Source organism: Hevea brasiliensis, chromosome 8, assembly GCF_030052815.1.
Source record: "Hevea brasiliensis isolate MT/VB/25A 57/8 chromosome 8, ASM3005281v1, whole genome shotgun sequence".
In the NCBI taxonomy this organism is placed as follows: Eukaryota; Viridiplantae; Streptophyta; class Magnoliopsida; order Malpighiales; family Euphorbiaceae; genus Hevea; species Hevea brasiliensis.
The window spans coordinates 14,247,749-14,268,572 of NC_079500.1; the positions used below are offsets into that span (position 1 = coordinate 14,247,749).

The 20,824-nt window shown below is 28.5% G+C and overlaps 2 protein-coding genes and 1 pseudogene across 2 annotated transcripts; all 3 read left to right on the top strand.

Annotated features, from left to right (window-relative positions):
- The first annotated feature begins 5,555 nt into the window (after nt 1-5,555).
- On the top strand, nt 5,556-10,214 carry LOC110649299 (pyruvate kinase isozyme A, chloroplastic). Its single transcript, XM_021803818.2, has 7 exons — nt 5,556-6,481; nt 6,997-7,084; nt 7,172-7,362; nt 7,758-7,876; nt 8,211-8,454; nt 8,960-9,194; nt 9,587-10,214. Exons 1-7 carry the CDS (start codon nt 5,948-5,950, stop codon nt 9,913-9,915), a joined length of 1,740 nt encoding a protein of 579 aa, XP_021659510.2. The 5' UTR covers nt 5,556-5,947; the 3' UTR covers nt 9,916-10,214.
- Nucleotides 10,215-15,514: 5,300 nt separating this feature from the next.
- On the top strand, nt 15,515-18,591 carry LOC110649298 (uncharacterized). Its single transcript, XM_021803817.2, has 4 exons — nt 15,515-15,987; nt 16,077-16,306; nt 17,262-17,369; nt 18,316-18,591. Exons 1-4 carry the CDS (start codon nt 15,792-15,794, stop codon nt 18,436-18,438), a joined length of 657 nt encoding a protein of 218 aa, XP_021659509.1. The 5' UTR covers nt 15,515-15,791; the 3' UTR covers nt 18,439-18,591.
- An 890-nt stretch (nt 18,592-19,481) lies between these two features.
- The window catches only part of LOC110662218 (amino acid permease 6-like), a 45,538-nt pseudogene continuing 44,195 nt past the window's right edge, over nt 19,482-20,824 (top strand).

Genomic DNA, 20,824 nt, shown 5'->3' on the forward strand with positions numbered 1-20,824 from the left:
TACTGATATTTTGTGTATTTACTTTAATTTTTTTGTAGTTCATATGCTTTTGCGGCGCACAACAGTGCACAAGAGAAGTTGTCAATTATCTGCCAAGGAAACTCAAAAAAAAAAAAAGTAGCTATTAAATATATTTTCTCTTTCCTTTGTATTCTAGCTTATAGTACAAATACATGAAAATTTATTATTGTTGTGGGTGTTAGGAAATAAATATTTTAATATTTGGTATGTCTATTATAAGCTCGAACTTATATGAGAATGAAATAATTAATCATTAAATTAAATATATACATATAGATTAATGCATTTTATATACATATTTTAATTAATTTTGTATATATATCAATACTAATATTTAATCTAAAAATTATTAAGCTCATTCTTATATGAGTTTGATATTATATTAGATACAGCCATCAATATTATTACCTATTTGTCATTATCCACATATCTTTCATTAGTGGTGATAATTCAAATCAAGACTTGCTCTAATGTCCTGTTGTTTTCAAGGTGATATGAGAAATCAAACACTATGGCATGTTTCTGGTTAAAAACAAAGAACAACATAATTGATTTCCTCATTGTAGACCATCACTTGTCAAATGTGTTGCATGTGAAGCCAATATATGGTTTTCTTTTTGGTAGCCATTGACTCTAGAGCATTCATCATAAAACAACATGTGGTTGAGGTCTACACCCAAATGCGCTACCGACTTTTACCAAAACCACTCTTCTAAGTGTTTCAACTTTGAAGTTTTTCTGGCCAAGTTTTTTAGGCCATTATTTTTGACCCTAATGGCTTAATGTATGTCATGGGACATTGCTTTCAATTAAGTGTTATGGACCGTACCCAATTTTGAGTAACTCCAAACATGTCATGTGAAATGGCTCTCAGTTGAGAATTATAATTTTGCCTACTTACTAAGGCTGTGCACAATTTCGGAGATCTCGAATCGTACTGAATCAATAAGAATCATACCGAATTAAGCTTATTTTGATAATTTAGTTTGCTTTTTTTTTACTAAGAGTTGAACAAAACCCATATTAAATCAAAATCAAACTGAAAATCAATTATATATATATATATATATATATATATATATATATATATATATATATATTTATGATTTTTTTAGTTATAATATATATTTTCAATATAATTATATATTTATATGCAATCAATATTACAAAATATATTCTACAAATAAATATTACAAAATACAACATAATATTATCTTTTATTTCTCTATCTTTTCTTAATAATTTTAGTTATAAAAATATTAAATCCCCTTATAATTAAGAATTATAAGGTACTATTATATTATAGATAATGGTTAATTCATAATTATAAGTGCATCTTATAGTTAAAAATTATATAATTAAAAAATAACTAAAAGGCGTATTATATGATATACTTGTATTACTATATTATATATAACGATAACTAAATTTTAATCCTAAATATTATATAATATACTTAATTTTAAATTATATATGGAACTCATAGTTAAAGATTATGTAATTTAAAAATAATTAAAAGGTCTATGATATGATTTACTATATATGAAAAATTAATTTAAAAATTTAAATATTAATTAAATATGACTTTTTATGAAAAAAATTATATAAAATTATTTCAAAATTTGAATTGAAATCGTATTGAATCAAAATATCGAATAATCGAACTAAAACTATACCAAAATTTTAATTCAAATTTTGATTTGTAGACACAACCCGAATTGGAACAAGAACCACACACCTCACTAGGGGTGTGCAGTTTTCGGTTTAAATCGAAAAACCGAACCGAACTGATTAATTCGGTTCAATCGGTTCGGTTTTAAAATTTAATCGGTTAGGTTCGGTTTATAATTTTAATAATTTCGGTTAATCGGTTCGGTTCGATTATTTTCAAAAAAAAAAAAAAAAAAAACCGAACCGAACCGAATTTATTAATATATAAAGGAAATAAAAAAAATCGAATCAAATTGAATCGAACCGAATCGAACCGAACCGAAATCAAAGAAAACCGAACCGAATCTAAAGATTTTTGAGTTTTGATTTCTAATTTTTTTGTTTTTATGTTTTTTATTATTTAGATTTAATGTTAAAAATATGAAATTTTATAAATTTCAGTTTGATCGGTTTAAAATCGAACCGAACCGAAATTTATCGGTTCGATTCAGTTCGATTTTCTCTTATCAATCAGTTCGGTTCGGTTTTTAAAATTTTTGATTTTCGATTTTCGATTTTATCGGTTCGGTTCGGTTCGGAATCGAACCGACCGTTTGCACACCCCTACACCTCACTATACGCTACATCACATAATATTAGTATTAATAAAAAAAAAAAAAAAAAAAAAAAAAAAAAAGAGAAGAAGAAGAAGAAGAGAGGATTCTTGTTCTTGGTGTGTAGTTGAAATTTATTTTTTGAGCCTCATCAGAATTTGTATTGTTAAAAGATGAAGAGCATTTGAAGTATACTGAATCATTAGCAAATTGATGTAGACCTCTTCCCCATTAAAAGCCCAACATCACCAAGCCATTTAATTAGATCGTTTATGAAGATTAAAAAAAAAAGAAAAACGTAAAATAATTCTTGTATAATTTAAATAGTAGAAGTGTCAATATTGCTGCCTTTTTTATAATGTTTTATGGTTTGAAAAAATTGATAATTATAAAAACGCTCTTTACATTTTTTTTTTTTACTTACAATCGAAAATATTTTTAAATAAATTTTCACGTATTGAAATTAAAAATTTTTCTTTAAATAATTTTAAGAGTGTACTTTTAATGTAATATATTTAAAATAAATAATTTTAAAATACTCTCTGGCAAATTGAATTCTCATTGAGAAACTCATATTCTTACTAAATAGAATAACTCTATTGAGTAAAATGCTATATTAATGAAAGATAAGTTACTTAAAAAAAAATAAATAAAATAATACCATATAAAGAGTTGCTATTGCCACAACCAAATGAGATAATTTTGGTTAGTCTAAATTATCCTTATAGATTATTTCATTTTTATTTAATCATTAATAACATATGTTTTTTTTAATTAATTTTCTGCCTTTTTTACTTTGTAAAAATGCTTTACATACCCATTAATAAAAATATATTTTTTTTATATTCATAAAAAAAACACTTTAATATTTTTATATTTATTTATCTCATATACATAAAATAATATTTCCTTTTTCATAAAAATATAAGCGCTCCTTATAATATATAAAATGATTCTCACATAATGGTAAGAGATACACCGAAAGTATTTAATAATTTCTTTTTCGTATCCTACATTCTTTTTTTCTTAGTTTTTTTTTTTTTCTTATGGTCATTATTTGTATTCTTTATTTAATTTTTCATGTAATAACTTTCAAATTTTATTCCAATAGATTTTAACTTAGTTTATATTTTCTTCTCCTAAATACTCCACCGATACACAGTTTCAATTTTTATTTTTTCCCTTTTATCTAAATATAAAATATTTTTACATGTAAAGGCATTTGGTGTGCAAACATGAACATGGTGCATTCATTCTTTTGCTATATATATTTCATTTTTTGCAATTTTGGTCGGACTAATTAAATTAAAATTTGTGTTCTTTTTTAATAATCAAATTCAAAATAAAATTTGTCCATCACTGTTCGAGCAAACTATGAACGGTTTGCTCAATTGTTTGTTGATATATATATTTTTGTTCCTGAACGAAAGTAAAAAAATAATTTTGCATGATCAAATGTTTGGTTGTCAGGCATTATGGTGGGCGATGAACTGATTATTGATGGAGGAATGGCAAGCTTTCAAGTTGGTGAAAGGATGGAAAATGATTTGCTATGTAAGTGCATAGATCCTGGTCTACTCCTACGCTGAGCCAAATTGAGCTTCTGGAGGAATGGGAAACTTTCCCATCAAGGTCTACGTACTATATCAGAAAAGGTTGGATTATGCTTATTCAATTCTGCCAATAATCTCCCTTCGTATTTCTTTTGCTGGCTTGCCTCGACATGCGAATTCAGAAAATTTGATGCCTTTTCCATTAGGTTCACTAAAATCCTCAGTAATTGCTGACAAGCTGCCCCTTAGCCAAAAGTTTAAATAATGAAAAAAAGGTAGCTGTTTCAGCTTATGAGATTGTGCTACTCTTTGTCCATTGTTATTCCTCATGCTTCCATCTTCCATTGGGCTCAATTTCTTCTTCAGTTGTGCCCAGTAAATGCTGCATCAATGGATAAATAAAATAGCTAAATTAACATATTAATTTGTCGAGGGAGCAATAAATTTATGGAGGGAGAAAAAGAAAGGAAAGAACAAGTAAAAAACTAGAGAAAATGGGATTCTGCAGTCGGTTCTGAGGTAATGTCAGCAGTATTTGTGCAATAGTATTGAATTTTTCTGTCTGACATTTTGTTAATTTGGCTGTATAACAACAGTAGAAGGCTTTCCTTTTTTTTTTTTCCTTTTCTTTATGGCTTTTGGAATTAAAGACAGCAGATATGAAATTTTTTGATGTTCTCTGGCAGATGAAAGTTGAAATTGCTGTTGCAATATTCTGCAATTCACTGAATACAATATTGTCATTTACAGATCAATAAGAGTATTGGAAAGATTGAGAGCTTGGAGTCTCCTCAGAAACTGGAAGAAATTGTAAATGCTTCTGATGGAATTATGGTGGCTAGCGGTGACCAAGGAGTAGAAGTTCCACTTGAACAGATTCCAGCAGTCCAAGAGGAGATAACCAATGTTTGCAGGCAGCTGAACAAGCCAGTGATTATAGCTTCTCAACTTCTTGAGTCAATGGTTGAATATCCAACCCCAACACATGCAGAGGTACTATAATACACTGATTATTACTCTGAAAATTGTCCTTTATGGGCATTATGGAATGGTTGAATACTCATACAATGACATCTTCTTTGATGCAATAAGGCTGCAAATGTATCTGAAGCAGTTAGGCAATATGCTGATGCAAGAATTATTATATTTGGGCATAAATTCAAAGAAAAGCCCCCACTCACCCAACAACCAACGCAACAAGAAGAAGAACAGAAACCATCACATGATATATATGCCAAAATTCTTGATGTTCTACTTCTGATGGATAGCATTAGGACCGCACAACCTCAGTTTTAACTCTCTTTCTCTGTCCGCCACAACATTTTTTTATTGTCTGTTGTCCGTAAAGTTGAAGGCAGACGTGGCACATGATCTACATGCAATCTAAAATAATATATTTTTAAAACTTCAGAATAATTTTAATATTATTTTTAAAAATAAAGATATGGTAAATTTTGTATTTTTAATGTTATATATTATTTACTTTTTATTTATCTTAAATTATAAATCACTAAAGAATTATTTAATTTTTAATAAAGCATATAAATAAAGAGTAAATTAAAAAAATATTTAATAAAATTTATTACTTTAATTATATTAATTATATATTTTTTTAATTCATTTGCAAATAAAGATAAGATTGTCTTTGTGGGACTCAAGAGCATAAAGAAATATAACCTAATGACATGAGTAATAAACGTAAGTTTCGTATTATCCTTGTCAATTGAATTGAACGTTCTAAACAGGTAACGCAACCCCATGATGGGAAGAACTGCCCTTAAGAGGGGTAGTTTACCGTTAAAATCTGAGCTGCCTGTACCGTCCATGGTTTTAAATAATTTAATGCCTAAATATCTCCTGACTCAACTGCCAAAACAGTAATTACCTGTTTAGTGCTAATATAATCCACTTCGTAAACCCTTTTTTCTCACCTCGTAATCTCCACCATTTGCTTTTGCTTCCAAGAAAATCCAAAAAGAATCCATCGATAATTCCAGCGTCAATGTGTCACTCAATACCCGCTTAATCTCCTGTGGAAGTCCTAAATCCTGATCTTCTTCGGCCAAACTACATTTCCATCAAGAACCCTTTTCATTTTGGGTACCATCCATGGCAATAGTTAGAAATTCTAGCTCCGCTCTTACATTTCATACTTTAGTCCTTGCGAAGAGCCAGAGTGGTGATTTGAACAAGGGGGTTTTTGTTCTTCCAGTATCTGGTCATGGGGTTTCTTGGAATGTGAGGCAAGTGAAGAGTGGAGCTATTAGGCATGGGGTTGTGCGTGCAGTAGCAGAAGTGAGTACTAAAAAAGAGTCTAAGAGTTTGGATCATTTGGGTTTGGATATGGTGGCAGAGGGAGAGCTGAGAGAAAAAGGGTTCTTGGGGATGAGGAAGACGAAGCTGGTTTGTACAATTGGGCCGGCTTGTTGTTCATCGGAGGAATTGGAGAGATTGGCAATGGGAGGGATGAATGTGGCTAGGCTTAACATGTGCCATGGCACAAGGGAATGGCATCGCAATGTGATTAGGAGGATCAAGAAATTGAATGAGCAAAGAAGGTTTTGTGTTTCTGTGATGATTGATACTGAAGGGAGTCAGATTTTTGTGGTGGATCATGGAGCTCCTTCCTCTCTTAAAGCTGAGGTAATTGTTTAATAGAACTCAGTAGTAATTAGTGGGAAAATGAGGCGACTAAGTAGAAATCCTACAATTAGTTTTTGCTTTATGGGAAAAACATGAAAATTGCCCTCTCTGTTTAGTGTAGCTGTGTAGGATGTGTTTTCTTAGATTATGATTGTTTTACATCATACTGCACAAATATATAAAAATGGTTATATTGAGTTTTATGGTCAATCATGATGCTTGTTTTTCAAAAATAAAACTGAAATTCTTTATTGACCTTTTATACTCTTTGGAGCATCTTAGATAACCAAATGGAATCCAGCATTGATTTGCATTAATGAGTAACAAGCATCACCATATACCCTTGTTTATGTTGGTTTGTGGTGGTTTATTTTGTTTGAAAGGGGATTACTATTCTCACAACCCAGCACGGTGGACTAGTGAAAAACATGATTATGTTGTGTTGGTTTGTAGTAATTAGTTTTGTTTGATGGAAATTGAAGATTTGATGGATATTTGTTCTCCCTGGGAATCAGGAAGGTTCAATTTGGTTGTTTACCGCAAAAAAATTTGAGGGTTCTCTTCCATTCACAGTTCAAGCAAACTATGAAGGGTTTTCTGAAGGTAACAGAACGATTACTTATTGGGTCTTTTTATTTTTTTGGTATTTAAATGCAAATGTTAAGTTTATATATGTTGAATGATTGGCAGGAATTATAGTTGGTGATGAACTGGTTATTGATGGTGGAATGGCAAGCTTTGAAGTAATTGAAAAGATTGGACATGATTTGCGTTGTAAGTGCACAGATCCTGGTCTGCTTCTGCCTGGAGCCAAATTGAGCTTTTGGAGAGAAGGGGTGCTTGTGGAGAGGAATTATGGACTGCCTACTTTATCAGTGAAGGTTAGTTTTACGTGCATCTGTTGTTATGTTTATTTCTAAGTCTCCAAAGGCATTAATTTTGTTTTTGCTTCTATGCACCATTAAACCTTTCTTCAAGAAGGGTGTGGACTAATTGAATTGTCAATACGCATAGGGAGCTTGTTTCTTTAGAAGTTGGATATTATTAATTATGAAATAAACTCACAACGAGTAACAAAGTAGCACACAAGCGATTATCATTGAAATTTCTGTGCAGTTTATTCACATTCTCTTGGGAATGTACATAAAGCATATTGGCATTTAACTTTAGAAATATGAATGATAGTAACATGATGATCAATTATATTCTTTTTTGTATAACTTTTTCAATCTGTGGACAATATAATGCTTAAAGATTCATATATTTCTTCCTGTAGGATTGGGCTGATATTGAGTTTGGCATTTCTGAAGGTGTTGATTTGATTGCTATGTCATTTGTAAATGATGCTGATTCTGTCAAGCACCTAAAGAACTGCCTCTCCACTAATTCTGCAAAGTGAGTGTGATTCATGGAGTAATCACTGTGAATAATTCTCTAAAGATGATTTTCCTTCTCTTAATATTATGATGTATTCTGCTTCTGGAGCACTGTTTTCTAAACAAGCTACTCCATAATACATGCAATTGGAAGCTTAAATTTTTCAACTTTTGTTTTGTAGTGAAGCATTTGGTTTCATGCATCATGTTCCATTGCTGAGTGCTGTCATTAATTCTGTTTCTCATTTTTGCTTTGGATAGATGAATTTTGATAGTTTCTCTGCTGAATAAGAAGGGATTTGCTTCCTTGTGCATGCTGGAATTATGATTTTCATGTACATTGTCATTCACAGATCAATTAAAGTATTAGCAAAGATTGAGAGTTTGGATTCTCTTCAGAAATTGGAAGAAATTGCAGAGGCTTCTGATGGAATCATGGTGGCTCGTGGTGACCTAGGAGTAGAAATCCCTCTTGAACAGATTCCAACTGTTCAAGAAGAAATAACTCATATCTGCAGGCAACTAAACAAGCCTGTGATCATAGCTTCTCAACTTCTTGAGTCAATGGTTGAATATCCGACCCCAACACGTGCTGAGGTAATATGCCACAAAATCTCCAGAGAAAGGGGGAGAAAATCTACAGAAAATTAAAAGCGTTTTATTGTATGATATTATATTGAAAATATAATAAAGTCAAAGAAAACAAAACACAATTTGATGGGCTGAATACAAAGAAGGCTACCTCAAATGAGAAATCACAAACCAAGATATTGAATCAATCAAGTTGCATAAAAGAATGGAAAATGTTTGGTTGCAAGAGATGTTTGTAACTTCATTTTCACTTTAATTGGAGTTGAATGGTTTCCCTTCACATTGCACCATGAGATTTTCAGGGTTTTCACTTGACTTGAAGTGTTTGAATGGTGAGATGATTGAGCTTTTAGTGAGATTGAGGCATCTCTTTCTGATTAAGATGCCTTTTCTGGGAAACTTGCTTTCTAATTTGCAGCTCATGCTGTTCTTTATCTAAAGGACAATAATATCACCTAGTAAACTTATTACTGAAATTTCATTTTGTGATTTTCTTCTGTGCTGCAATAAGGTGGCAGATGTTTCTGAAGCAGTTCGACAATATGCCGACGCATTGATGTTGTCTGGTGAGTCAGCTATTGGATCATATGGGCAAAAGGCTCTATCTGTCTTGCAAATGGTCAGCAGTCGAATGGAACTATGGAGTCGCGAGGAAAACCGACAAAGCAATCTCCACACACGTCAACTTGGAGAGTTATTGCATGAGCGCATTGCAGAAGAAACATGCAATTCTGCTGTTGAAATGGGTAACTTCACTTTTTTTTTTCTTTTTTTTATAAATTAAATTTCTGTTCATCGTTAAATAATGATGTAGGAAAGTAACAGAGGTGCCTTGGTCATGTAATAGATGCTGATCAATTTTTCGATCTTTTTAAAAGGATTCTTAAAGCCAAACAGAGCTTTAATTCTTGTTCGAGAACACTTGGCTTCTGTTTATTCAATGTTAACTATCAGTTCCCAAGAACAGTTGGGGCATTAAAGTAAATCATGCTTGTATCCTGTCGACCATGTATATGTACTTGAATTTCTCACTCCCATTTGTGTGCTTATATGATCTCACATAAAATATTGACTTGGTGTAATACCCCAAGTTCTCAGGTAGATTTTTGAAATTTACGATGCTGTGCTTGTTCTGCAGCTAACAACCTTGGAGTAGATGCAATCTTTGTGTATACAAAGCATGGAGAAATGGCGTCACTTCTGTCCCGCAACCGCCCATATTCTCCCATATTTGCATTCACAAGTGATAGTGCAACTCAGATGGCTTTGAATTTAAGGTGGGGAGTTACCCCCCTCCTTGTTGATTTATCAGATGATATGGAAGACAACATCTCAAAAACAATTGATCTCATGAGAACAAAGGGCGTGATAAAAGCAGGAGATGCTGTTTTGGTGGTCTCGGATTTAACTCCAGCACGTGCAAGTTCAACAGCGTCCCAATCAATCCAGGTGAAGACTGTAGTTTAGGGGAACTTCTCTCCTAATGCTAGTCACTTGTCTGTCAGGTAAGAACAATAAGATGAAGTAAGCATAAGAAACTTCGAGTTCATAGGAGGTTTGTGAAAGATGCTTGTATATTTGATCAATGCTCTTATTCACCATGATCATGGCATCACAGACTCATTAAAGTATAAGCATGATATCGATTATGGCATATGCAGAAGGGGTGAAAAAAGAAGTTTGTTAATTAAATTTGAAGGTCCTGTTTTTCGAAGACTATGTGCATTTGTTTGTATTATAGTGAATGCATAAATATCTTTCATCCATATGAATGTTTGTGCAGAAAATTAAATCACATATTTATTCATGATTGTATTACCATAAAATGATTTTCTTGATTTAGTCTACAAATGGTGTAGTAGACTGGGTCTACCTGATAATTTCCCTTACCATTTATGTGACTCCTTGTGGGACATATAGATGCATTATTTGAGAAAATTTGCAATAAGAAATGAAGCTGAAGCTGAAGCTGTTGGCAGCCGACCGACCCGAGACCGACGGAATCATTACAACAAAACTTGGTGAACAAACACTGATTTCTCATTTAAAAATTGGAGATATAACACTCAGTTCTCCTAATTTACTTCCAAAATGGAAGGAGATTTACAGGAAACGTAGTCAATAATGTATTGCTGGGTCACAGCTTTCTTTGAAACGTGTGTAAAACAGCTTTGTATTTAGTTTGGCTATAGTTTTTGGAAGCACCTGTGAAGAGCAGCAACTGAAACTTGCAAGTCTTGTTCGGACCCATGTAATTGTGGTCCTGCAAGAAAAAGCCAATTATTACAAGAGAATTATTGCATGATTAAGTTTCCTACTGTTAGATTGGCCTTATTTGAACCCATTTAATTGGACAATTATCTTTGACTTGTGTACACGGGAGCCCCATTTTTCTACGATTTTGCTCTTTCAATAATACCCCAAATTTATTAATTTAATTACTTTCTCCGTTCGCAAATAACAGTCATATTTAATTCTTTATTTATCTAAAATTCTTTAACACATTTAGAAGACCTAAGAGAATTAAGTTTTTTTTTTTAATTTTACTATTTATCTCTATAAAATACAATAAATATTTATACAATTTTCTAAAATTAATATTATCAACTCTTTCTTAATTAAATTAGTTATTTGTCACGTTTGATATTCGCTTTTTCATATTTCCAAAAAAGGGTAATTAAGTAAATTATTAATTTTTTTTTGTTATGAAAATAAAATTATCCAATCATTTCCTTAATTACTGTAAAAACTACAAATGTGTTTATTATTTATGGATGGAGGGAATAACTAATTTTCTGCTGATAGGATCCAATATCATATCTTATCAAGTTTGATTGTAGTACCTATTAATTAATGGAAAAATTATAATTTAGTCTTTATATTTTAATAAAATTAATTATTTAATTTTTATATTTAAAAAACTATACTATTTAGTTCATATATTTTATTTTTATTAAACTATTTTTTCCCTTCGTCAAAATTTTTATTAGTGAATGATCTTAATACTAATCAAATTATTATTTAGTTTATCCATTTTAATATTTAGTTGGTCCCTATTTTTTAAAAGCATTTTCTTAGATAAAAACTAGAAATTTAATTGTGTAGAGACTAAATTTTATTGTGTAGGTAAATAATTTTCCTAGATTATCACATTGATTACTTGAAGATTTATGTTAAGTAACATTTAGGCTTCGTTTGTTTCACGAAAAATATTTTCTTGCAAAATATTTTCTGCATTTTCTTGTGTTTGGGGCACTCATAAAAATTGATCAATAGAAAATATTTTCTGGTTAAAGGAAAAATTAAATCATTTTTAAGAAAAATGACTTTTATTTTTTAAAATAGAAAGTTATTATTTGTTTTCTAAACTTTGATAATTTTATTAAAATGTGAACATACTTATACATACATGAAATAAATACATATCATTATTTTAACATTACAAACAAACAACGAAAAACATTTTCATAAAAAATATTTTTCATATACAATTTATTTTCTGTGAAACAAATAGAGTCTTAATCAAATATTATTTTCTAATAGAGAAAATACAAAAATTATACCCAAAAAAATTGAATAAAAATACATAAAAAATTTTAAAAATGTAAATTCAGATTTATGCTCTGTTTATTTTAAAAATATATTTTTTAGAAATTATTTTTCATATTTTATAATGTTTGGAGGTAACTAGGAAATGAGTAAATGAAAAATATTTTTTTGTTAAAGAAAAAATTAAATAATTTTAAAGAAAATGACTTTTTTTTTCAAAAGGGAAAGTTATTTTCTAAATTTTGACAATCATATTAAAATATAAAAATATTTGTACATGCATAATGTACATACACACCATTATTTTGACATTAAAATAAAATAATTGAAAATATTTTTATAGAGAATATTTTCTTAGAAAATAATTTCCATGAAAAATATTTTTTATATATAAGTTATTTTTCACAAGACAAACGAAACATTAGTCTGCACATAATCAAAATTTTTATTTTTCATTTAAGAATATGTGTTTCAAAATATTGTGTTTTTCAAAATGTAATGGCCTACTAATTAATTTTATTAAAATAGAGAAATTAAATAACAATGTTTTTCAAAATATAAGGTCCAACTAATTAATTTTATTAAAATAGAGCATTTAACTAATAGTTTAGCCAACCATTAAAATTCATTGACTAACAATAAAATTAATAGAAGAATTAAAGAGTTTAATAAATTAAAAATAAGAAAATTAAACAGTATATTTTTCTTTAAAATAAAAAGATTAAGTAGTTAATTTTATTAAAATATAAGGACTAAATGATAATTAGAGTGATACAAATGACTATTTTACTCCTTTGGATATAAAACAGTATCTCATTATAAATTTAATTAGGATTTTCTATTTGTCTCATGTCTTGTCTCCATACAAAATTATTTGTGATGAATAGTTGCAAGTAGTTTTCATCAAAATTAAAATGAATTGATTAGATTTAATTTAATTTAATTTAATTTTGTTTTATTTTATTTTATTTTTTCAATTTAATTTTATTTTTTGAAAAAAAAAAGAATTATTTTATTAATTAATTCAATTAAAAAATTAAATTAACCGCAATAAATTTTTATTTACTTATGTACAAAGCCTAACTTTTGCATTGTTATTTTCATTTCTCACAAACATTATTGCCTCGCAGAGATTATTTTAAAATTATTTATTTTAAATATATTAGATTGTTGTAAGAAAGTATATTTTAAAATTTATGAGATTTCATTGAAAATAAATTATTTATAAAAAAAAATAATTCAATTAAATTTTTACATATGTACGATTGATTTTTATTTATTTAAAATATTTTTTAAATTAAAAAATTAAATTATTTCATTCTAAACATAAGAATTTATTAAAATAAAATCAATTAATTTAAAATCTTATTAAATTCTAAATTTAAATATATAATTACAATATATGAAATTAATCTGAAAATAACACTAGCTGTAATTTAAAAATAAAAAAAAAATTATGCGTAAAATCATGAAAGAACAAATCAAACAAGAGATTTGAGAAAAAGAAGGGTTTTGGAAAGCAACTATAAACCAAAATCATATAACCTTATTAACCACGTGCCTAAAATACTCCACAAGTTGACCAATTAATTAACCATCCCTTGTATATACCTCCATTATTTATTTATTTATTTATTTTTAATTTAGGGAAATTAATTAATTTCTCTTAACTTATTTGATTCCTGTTGGATATTTATAAATTTCTTTTTATTATAATTTTATATTTGTTAAATTTATAATTTTTATTTTTTTAAAAAAGTGTTTGCAGTTTTATCAAATTAATTAAAATTATTTTTTTTTTAATTTAGTTGATCAATTCCTCTTATTATAATTTATTTATTTATTTATTATATCTAGTTTAAGATATATATTATTATAAATGAAAATTTCAAATTTTCACTAAAAAGAATAATCCCTTAACTCTCCTTGTTTTTAAATTTAATAACTTTTGTAAAAATATGTCAAATTATTTTGTTATTGGTTCCAATATAATGGGAATTAGATGGATAACTGCCGCAACCGTAAAACCTCTAGTTTTGACAAATACATGCAAGAAAATTTCGCATACTGAGAAAGTTTCCGCCTAACCATCCAAGAAAATCATTAAATTAACAATGAAGAAAATGTCACATAATAATAATAATAATAATAATAATAATAATAATAATAATAATAATAATAATAATAATAGGATAAAGCTCGCTACTCTAGAAAACCATTTACTTTTTTTTCTTTTTTTTTAAATTTTAAAATTAAAAAAATTATTATATATATAGGTATTTTATAATTTAATCTTTTGTGGGAAATTATACTATAGATTAGTTATTTCATGTAAGGTTTTTTTTATATACATAAATGAAAAATATTTCATTAATTAAAAATAAAGTTAAAAAACACAAGTCAATATGTTGTAAATGAAACTAATATTTATAAAAAAAATAATATAAAAAATTTAAAAAATTTGATAGTATTAATAGAATATGTAGATTAGTCGATAAATAGACTATGTACTCTATTTTTTAATTCAATTATCTTTTTACAAGCTAATTAGATGACTTCTAAATTTAAAATTCTTATTGAATAAAGGATCTATACCTTATAGAGTATTATTCTAAAGAAATTAGTATCTCAATAATAAAAATATAAAAAAATTTATTAAATGAGAGAAAAAAAGTCATACAAATTTAAGATTTATTAACAAGGATAAATTTAAAGATTTATTTATTTAAAATTTATTAATAAATAATGATAAATTTGAAGGAATATGTCAAAATTTATTATAAATAGATACATGATAATTATTAAAAAAAAAAGAGTTATTACTAGTGAAAATACTTAAAGACGTCCACCAAAGATCAAAAGAATAATAAGAGGAAAGATATTCTACATAAGTAATATGTAAAATGACAAATCAATTATAAAAAAGACAAATAAGAAAAAAAATCTAAAATTTGAAAAAAAAAATCCTTTTAAAATATGGATGAAATTGAATTTTATGGACCCACTAAAACTTATTTGTCATTTTATAACTAATTTGCTATTTCACGTCAAACAACTTACATGGCATCATAACGGCATAATAAAATTTCTCCAAAAATCATAATTTATTTATTTTTTTAATTTTATGGGAAACAAATTAATTGTTAAAGTATATTTTTATTAATAAAATAATTATTTTGTCAAAATTTACTGTTAATTAAGAATAATTAAATAGTCAACTCAATTTTAAAGAAATAAATTATTATAAAAAATAAAATTTAATATATTAAATTATCAAATTTTTAATTATTCTAATATTCTTAAAACTTTAAAAAATTACATTGTTATTATTAACGTTATTAAATATATATCTTCATATAAATAATTTAAAATTATTTTAAATTTATCATATATATAATTTTATCATTTTATTTTAATAAAATTCGTTATTGAAAAGATGAGTAAAATTTTAACGGTATAAATTTTTTAATATAAAGCATTTTTTTTTTCTCAATTCATTTTAAATTTTACCAAAAGAGAGTTCATATCTTCCAGAATTGTGTGGGCAAAATTCTTCTACAAGCCACCACACACAGCCACCAGAGGGGCAAATACAAGTATCCTCTCATGCGCACGTTAGTTCATCATAACACACTCTCGCTAAAATAAACTGATACCTAAAGCAAAAACCAAGTTTCCTCTCTTTTCTTTTCTTTCCTTCCTTTCTCTGGATTGCATAAAATAGAAACTGAAACTCCGTTCGCTTAAAGGTTCCATTGATTTGAAGAGGTGATGCCAAACAGGACCTAAAAAAAATGGCTTCTCTTTACATATTGAAATCAAGTCTCTCTCCAAATTCCCTTTCACACCCGAATTTTCCCGGGAAATTGGATTCCAGGAAAGTGATTCTCAGGTTGACAAATTTTAGCACTGGGAGCTCGAGAAAATACATTCAGAGACCCAGGTTTAGGGTTAGCTGTTCAGTACAAGAAGGAGATAATCAAAGCAATGGCAAGTTTTTGTGTTTTCAGCTAAATTTTCTGATTTTTTGTTGATGATTTTATCCTTACTTGAAATTTTTGTGAAATTTTCTTCTTCAGATGAGGAACCACCGGAATCGTTGTTCATGAAGGAGCTGAAGAGGAGAGGAATGACTCCGACTTCATTGCTTGAGGATACCAATAGGGGGAGTTATGGAGTTGAGGATGAGATAAAGCTAGGAGAAGAAGATAGAGGCTTTCCTAAAAGAAACGTTGTCTCAACTGAATTTGATCAGAGCCTTTCTAATCAGAGAGAGCGTTCCATGGCATTGAACAGCGAAGGCCTTGAGGTTAACCTCTTTGTGTCCTCTTTTATGGAACTCTTGCTGGGGTGTTGATGGGTTTGCGAATGGATTTCATTTTTTTGAGATGCATAAACATTTTTTATTTCTCAAAAAAGAAAGAAAAAAGTTTTTTGATGTTAGTTTTGGAAATTTTACTGAAATTTAGGTTTTCTTAAGTGAATTGAGCATTTTAGATTTCTTATATATTGAGTTAACGAATGAATTCCTTTTCTGGGATTTGAATTAAATTTTTACAACTGACATTTTTTTTTTTCTCAAACATGATATTTTTTATGTTTGCTTATCCTTAGACTTGACTTGATCACCTTTTGGAAGGAACTGTTTATGGCAGTTGACTGGATGAGTTCTTGAAGTAGTCTCTATTCCTTTCTTTATGATATTATCTTTTAGAAAGATGATCAAAAGAACAAACCAAATAAAGTCTAAAAAGAAAGGAAACAATCAATATTCAACGAGTAGTGGTTGAAATTTGAAGCGTTTTAGGTAGTTGACATAGATTTGTCTGTTGAAGACTTGATTTAAGGACTGTTGGGAGCCATAACTCAGAAGTTCACTTATGACCTGACTTTCTTATTAAATTATTCTGGCATTATATTTGAAAAGATAGAAAAAATAAAAATAGAAAAACCCTTTACCTCTATAATTTATAGGCTACCCTTCTTAAAAGCCATTCAATATTTCTGTGAAAAAAGTGACAGCCATTTTTGTTATATCACTCATTACTGGTACTGTTTGTAACTGAAATTTGATTGAATGAGAATAAGTTTTTATTTGACATCTAAAAAGTGTAGTATTATTTGCTGGTTAAATTTGTTTCTTTCTTATGAATCAGACATGGGAGTATTGTGATTTGGTCCTTTTTTTAGGGCTAAACCTTTATTCTTTTTGAAGTGTGCCTGTTCACATGCAGCAAAGGCACTTATTTTTTTGTCGGTTTCAGGGTTTAATTCCTCGCGCTAAACTTTTGCTTACAATTGGAGGAACCTTCTTCTTGGGGTTTTGGCCATTGATTCTCTTAACTGCGACATTCTTTTCTGCTCTCTGCATTGTAAGTTCTATCTCTGTTCTTTGGTGTGTTGCATGTTTTAGGTTTATTAATTTTGGTACCACATTAAGTTAACAGAACTTTTTTCATGAGCTAGACACGTAACTTACAATGGGCAAATGTCAATATTTTAGGTTCTGCTTTGTTTTATTATTTGTAGCAACTATTAGCTGTTGGTTACTTTCTGAAGGGTTGGTGAACTGATATTTGAAATTTGAAAGTTGGTGGTGACTATTGCATTGGAGTCTGTTTCTGTAGGAATTGTAGCCATAGATATTTTTTAAACTAGAATGTGAGCATGGATTTCAAGTTTTCAAATTCTGAATAGGGATTAGCTTGGCCATTAGGTCTACTTGGTGTATATTCACCAAAGAGGAAGAAGGGTTTAATTTTTTTTTTCAAATCTTGGTGAGTTAAAAAATAACAAATGATAGACAGAGATAATAAATATGATAATCAAACAATGGGAAAGAATCCAAAGCACAAAACTGTGCATAATGATATGGCCAGATTGGGCCCAAATGATCTTTTGCTGCTTTGGATGAAATCTGAAATTATCATGTTAATGGTCATGGTGTTTGCTGATTCGGCATACCAGTTGACAGCAGGCTTGTGAAGTTCTTAGCAATCTTTAGCACCATAAGGAAATTGGCAACTGGAACTCTTCTTCATTATTTTAATATGTATTGCCAAGAATTGAGTTGCAATTCAACTTGTTGGTTTGTTAGGCCTGTAACTTCAGAGGGTGGAATTTGAGTTGGAGAAGTAAAGATACGGAAATCTAGTGTCATGTGGGCCTGGAGTTGTCTTGTATACATGCTGTTTCTCCAGTTTGTTAATTTGTTACGTTTCTTTTATATATGCTATAGCTGTTTCTTTACACAATTTTGTTGTGCCCTGGGTTTCATCAAGGCCAATTATTGATATGTTTGGTTTTTTACTTGGGCAGTATTTCGGACCGAATTTTGTCCATGATGCAAGCAAGACGACTGTCTCGCCGCCACCATACATCGATCCATATGAACTCCTGGAAGATGAAAGAATATCACAAATAGCTCCCAGTTTAAAATGAAGGACAAAATACTTAAATCTTGCAAAGCGTAGCTCTGTAACTTATTTTCCTTGCCCTTGTTAATTCTTTCCCTATGTAAATGCTTTTTAACTATTACGAAAAACAACTCATAACAGCTTAATGGTCAGTATCTTTCATGGAATTTTCAGTTCATTTGCTTGCTTAATGGGCATTGGGGATCTGTGTGTGGGGGCATGGAAGTAAGGAAGTGGAATTTATACCTCATGAGAGAGATTTGTTTGCCACTACCATCGTTGGAAGGTTGGCATTAAATTATCAAACAATTTTTCCCTATCTGAACGAGGGAAATTTCAATTTTTCTGTCTGACCAAGGGAATTATTGTCTATACACCTAGTCCATCTATTGTGGATTTAAAATATAAACATGTGAGATCATATGTTTGAATTAATGGTTCATCAAGTTTAACCAAGAAAAATCTGTGAATGAAACTCATATTGGCAATATTTTAGGATTTAGTGAGAAGCAGGCAATGACTATATGCCACATTATTCCTTTTTGTCATGGTTATCTTAAATTTTAAATTTAGGAGATATTTAATTTGGCTTATAATTAAATTAAATCTATTTATAAATAAAAGTTATAAGTAAATTAGTATTTGCTTTAGCTTATAAGTTAAAACAGTTACTTAAAATAAATTAAAAGTCATATCATACTAATAAAATTACTCTTTCTAAGTAAAAGATTATATTATTCTAATAATTTTCAAAAAATCAACATTATCTTTATTTGAACAATTAAAAGACTTATATATCCTCTTTGGTAATTTTAATCAATTAAATTACTTACTTTTTTAATAAAATATTTAAACTACTTAAAAATAATTTTTAAGTAATTTTATCGAATAAACTATTTATTTTTAATTTAACTCATAAATTAAAAAATATATTTTAAATTAAAAATTTAAAAATAAGTAATCAAATCAAATACTCTATTAATTCTGATAATTGTTTTAATTTTTTATTCATAACAAACAAATCATGAATTAGCATCAGTTAAAAAAAATTATAATCATTATGCTTATATGGTTGATAATGTTATCAAGATGTTGATGAAAAAGTATGGTAAGTTTAAATTTATTGGGACTAAGTGGAATGCACTCCTAAGAGTCTTAAATTTGTTGTTAAAACTATTATATTATATACATATACTTTATTTATTTAGACTTATTTCGATTCGGATTTATCAATACGGTTCACCTCACAATTCGAAATTATTCTTATTTAAAATAGTTTCAATTTAATTTAGGTATTATTGAACTATAATAAACTTTTATATATTATTTATTTATTTTTTAATATAAAAAAAGACTCAAATATAACTTTAATATAAATTTTAGGAGAAAAAAAAGTTTTTAAATTGGGCCATTTCCAATCAGGTTCAGGGGAGGCACTGGAGCCGACTTCTAACTTTAATTCAAAATTGATTCAAGATTCTAAATCGTTTAATCCGTACCAATCTCAATCTGATTTACTAGCTAATTCAACTTTTAACCGATCTAATTTTATTAATATTTGGTGAAACATAAAAGTCAAGATAAATTAGATTATATATCTCATTAACAGGTAAATTATTTATATTATTACAAAATTAGAAAAGGACAAGGTGACAACAAAGACAGATCAAATCTACCACGTCTGCTCATTGCTTCCTTTTTCTTAACAACTTTTCCAAATAAAAAAACATAATAAAAAAATAAAATCTTCACTTAACATTATAACATTTTATTTCCATATAAAAACATCACCAAATTAATTATAGTGAATAAATATGCCTTTTTCTCTTATATTTATATTCAATTTAACTTTTTTTTTTCATAGAAAGCAATCACCACACACAATATTCTTCATTTAGATATGATAGAAACAGATGATGATGGTCCATTGAAGAGAACTGGCATCTTCTTTTTTTTTTTTTATTAAAATAATAATTTTTTTTTCTTTCTCTCTTTTATTGGTGTTGGGTTTATTTTCTTTATTTTTATTTTATTTTATTTTTTTTTCAAATGAAGTGCTCATATCATGACAGCAGTAATAGGGTAGGAGTGCCATCTCTTGCATGGGCCACCTCTCAGTTAGGATGGATTGCAGGACCTATTTCTCTTATTATTTTCTCAATAATCACTTGGTTTTTTTCATGTCTACTCGCTGGTTGTTACAGATTTTCAGGCCCCCTTCTTGGCTCAAGAAACTTCACCTACACTGCCGCTGTGAAAGCTCATTTAAGTAAATAAAATATTTTTGATTTAAATATAATGAAAATTTAAATGTTTCAAAGTGAAATTTATAACAGGGTGCAAGTGAGGGCCTTAGCCTCCCTAAACATTCATATATTTTTTTTTACAGGTGTAAAAAATATTTATTTTTT